This window comes from Schistocerca nitens, chromosome 2 (assembly GCF_023898315.1).
Source record: "Schistocerca nitens isolate TAMUIC-IGC-003100 chromosome 2, iqSchNite1.1, whole genome shotgun sequence".
In the NCBI taxonomy this organism is placed as follows: Eukaryota; Metazoa; Arthropoda; class Insecta; order Orthoptera; family Acrididae; genus Schistocerca; species Schistocerca nitens.
In genome coordinates this window covers 462516160-462520169 of record NC_064615.1, presented here as the reverse complement: position 1 = coordinate 462520169, position 4010 = coordinate 462516160, and the positions used below count along the sequence as shown (strand labels likewise).

Here is a 4010-nt window from a genome sequence, read left to right as displayed (position 1 = left end):
AACAATGATAAATTTTATATTATTACATTCACACCACATATCAGGTAATATCCCGTTGAAAGCTTTCAAGAAAATCATGGTGTGTACATCACCAGATAAGGAAAACTTCAAAAATTTGTCATTCAATTCCCTACATAATACAGCTGAAAAATCATTATCTGTATTAGCCTGTGACTTATCTTTAATTAAATCGATGCTGCAGTTCTTTCTTACCTCTTAATATATTTGGAATTCAGCATGCCATTTTTCGTCTGTGTGTACTGTTTGTCTCTTCTGAAATCTTTTGAATTCTCATTGGCAATGAATTATAGACTGAATCTGCTGAAGATTCTTATATTCTAGCTTCTGTATTCTGGCTTCTAAATCATTAAACATCAACATAATTGTATCTACATGTTTAGTTGTTTCTTTCTGTTAACTAGGTTTTGTTTCTAAAAGTTAAAAGTTTCTCTCCTCTTAAGAAAATCATCCTGCATTACCTACATTCCATATAAATAGTTCAATTTGCTGTCTATTTTATTTTCTACTATCTGCAGCCATTTTATATCTCTGCCACGTGATTGGAACCCATATCTAACCTTCCTTGTAAGCCGTTCATCATCCCATTTATTTGCAATGTAAAATCAGTCGGATGTTTTCTTTTCCACAGTTAAAAATGTATTATTCATTCAATCTTCAAAGTTCATGACCTTGCTATCCATGTGACTGAATTTGTTTTCAAATAATATAAACCATTCACTATATTATTGAGAGAACCTTCCATTTATCAGCAAAACTTGTTCAAGTACCACCTGCATAAACCCCTCTATCATCATACTCTCCTCTGTAAATGACATTATTGTCTCTTTGACCACTGTCATTGTGGAACTACAGACATACCACAAATTATAGTATTTACTCGACGATAAGAAAAATATGTTCCCCACACTGGCTCTTTCTGCAGTTAATTCTGGATTCGCAACAAAGAACAGTGTTAACTTCAAAAAGTTCATAAATAATATGTCTGAGTTGCTGGATAATTCTTAATTACAGCTGGTGTACAGTAACTGCTGCTGAACGGGGCTTGCGTAGTGGAGATGAGTGCAGCTGTTAGGAACCCAAACGTGCTGTACTGCACTTTCTCTGGCACTGCCAACTGCAGCTGATACATTCACTGACTGTGGTGACAGATGAATGTAGCCACCAGCACCAGGTCTTCTTAATGTCAGTTACTCTTCTTGTGGAGGTATTGTCGCTCAGCAAATTTCAATAAGTTGTAGCAGCACCCACTTGTGGGAATCAGACCATTCAACACTGATTCATTACTCACTACATGTTGATGTGACAGCTCATTGATTTTTATTGATTCACATAGCAACCCCATATTGACTGGTGTTGTCAAGCTCAAATCACTCATTTTTGATACAAAATATCTTCTATTTTTGACAACAACACTTTTCTAAATCATCGACATCCACACAATATTTATTGTTCCATGGATGAATAAATAAATAAATAAATAAATCTTAATTTACTTTATGATTGACTGTCTTCACTTACTGTGACTGCCCTGGATTGTGTGCAACTTCGTATTTTTGTGTACACTGACGTCTGATAGTGCCTCACTGTGGGTGTACCACCCCAGAAAATTTCTCCATAATCAATGTAAATTCTTCATCTCATCTGCATAAAGCAAATTTCATATACATCAATAGCAGTATCCAGTTGCAATGCTGCTGCCAAACCAATTATTGTCTTCTTCCAATTGAAATTTAAGTAGTGAAATTAGTCCTTTTGTGATACTATAGTTTGACTCTTCACTAGAATTGTATACTGGGTCACCACTTGCAGAGTTTAAGACAATAAAATACGTCTTCTTCCAGTTGGTCCCTGGTACTGGTCACACAACAACCCTGCAAATGCTGAAAAAATTCTCTTGCAATGGTTTCCAAGCTACTGATAGGCAACCTGTGTACTGATTGATGAGTTGGTTTATTATACATACATTAAATTATAAACCTTTAGAATATCTGTTTGACAACTTGGATACATTTTCCTGCATGAGTCAACATCAAATCTAAACTAACTGAACGTTTTACAATGAATCTCCATTATCTATAAAAGCTATCTGGTACTTTGAAGGCTTCACTTCCCTGTATAAACTTTTTTGTATGAAGAGACTGATTTCCACTGTACCATGTGGTAGGCCTACTCTTTCTACTGTTTTCTATGCTGTTATCATAAGTAGTTAAGGTACAAGCTCTGAAAAACTGTTATATGTAAAACTTCAATTCTTATTCTCACTTACAGCATGTAGCCATGGCAGTCAGATTTATTTAGTGTCTTTTGCATTATCTATGATACCCAAACACCTAAATCATTGTGACTGCTTTATTTGTTGATAGTAGAAAAGTACAGAGATAGAGATAATCACAGCAAACCCTAAATAGTTTCTGAAATTTCAAATAAGTAAAGATGTTTTCCTTTTTGACTTATATGTCTAGATCTCCGAAATTTAATTAGTCTCACATTCCTTATTTAGCTCTGTTTACACTCAATTTAACTTAAATTTTGCAGTGAACAGCATATAGAAAGTGAGCAATGTGTTTAACTGACAAAGCAACTTTTGTTTCCTTCACAGTGTACCAACGGTGTCAGCTGCTGCAGGTACAGCATCACAGCCTCAACCTCAACCAGCTGCAGGCTCATTGCCTCAACAATATGTGGTGTATGCCCCAATGGTAGTATCTTCAAGTTCAATGCCAGCAAGTGCAATTCCATGGACTGGAGCCTTTCATTTCCCACCACCAACACAACCTCTACCCAATATACAGTTACAAACAGCTACTCCTGTCCAGGCACCAACACAAGTACTTCCACAGCAACTTCCTACAGTGCCTGCTGGGCCACCTCTTCCATCCCAGCCACCCACACTTCCCCAAACAGCTACTCCTGTCCAGGCACCAACACAAGTACTTCCACAGCAACTTCCTACAGTGCCTGCTGGGCCACCTCTTCCATCCCAGCCACCCACACTTCCAGCCCCTTTGTCTCCATCACCCACACAACCTTCACCAGCACCAACACAAGTTCCCCCACAGCAGCCTCCTACAGATGTACAAGCTCCTGCAGATGGTGGGTTACAACCTACAACCACATCATCTCCTGCAGCTGGTGTGCCCTCTTCTCCAACACAACCACCTTCTGAACCTGTCACTAGGATTTCTCCTGTTGACGCACAGGTTCGTATTAACAAATGTGGAACAGTGTAAGTTGCATTAATCCCAAAGTTTGTAAGAGATTTCATTTTATTTATTTATTCACCTTGAAATTAATTTTTTTTGTATCAGTTTCATGATATATGGAGTGATAGTTCTGGAGCATGTATGAAGAATGTAATGCCATCATAAATGAGGGCAGTCAAGTAATTACCTTACAATTTGCAACATTTGGCTTCCTAAATAATATATTCAGGATTAGTGTAACTTTTAAACTGGTAAACTTCCAATAAAGGAAAATTAAAACAGGTGATTGTAAATTTGCTTCTATTGCTTGGCTGCCTATGTCATGAAAATGGTAGAGACATTAACTAGACATGTAATATCCCATTGACAGGTTCATTCCATCCATTTTCCTGTTACCAGTAATTAAAAAATTACAGATTTTTGTCACAGTAGTGGGTGTCCTTTGTCCCTGATAATGATGCAGTTCTATAAAGAGAGAATCTCATTAAAAAGTATTGTAACAATCTCAAGTGCAATTAGTCCACCTGATAACTACAGCGTAGTTGAGACTGCGTCTGACAGCTTTTTGCCAGCTTTCAGTTGTGAAGTGAAAATGATTCCATATGAAAACAATAGCATTTAATAAAGCTCTGGTAACACTGAGGTGTTATCATAGAGATGTTTACAAAATTATTTTAGTGATTGGTTGAGGTAGGTGCACACAGCAGTAAGGTTCAACCCTCTGCAGCAGTCAGTCCCCTTTTTAAGCCATCCCGACTATAATTTTGACCACATGTGTAAAATGCT

General features: G+C 37.2%; 1 protein-coding gene across 1 annotated transcript; it reads left to right on the top strand.

The window, feature by feature from the left end:
• The first annotated feature begins 2717 nt into the window (after nt 1-2717).
• On the top strand, nt 2718-3251 carry LOC126235096 (uncharacterized). The gene has a single exon (XM_049943830.1). It carries the CDS (start codon nt 2718-2720, stop codon nt 3249-3251), a length of 534 nt encoding a protein of 177 aa, XP_049799787.1.
• Nucleotides 3252-4010: the final 759 nt, after the last annotated feature.

Bases quoted from the DNA above. Each gene is read 5' to 3' on its own strand.
- LOC126235096 (XM_049943830.1), top strand. From the start codon at position 2,718: ATGGTAGTATCTTCAAGTTCAATGCCAGCAAGTGCAATTCCATGGACT.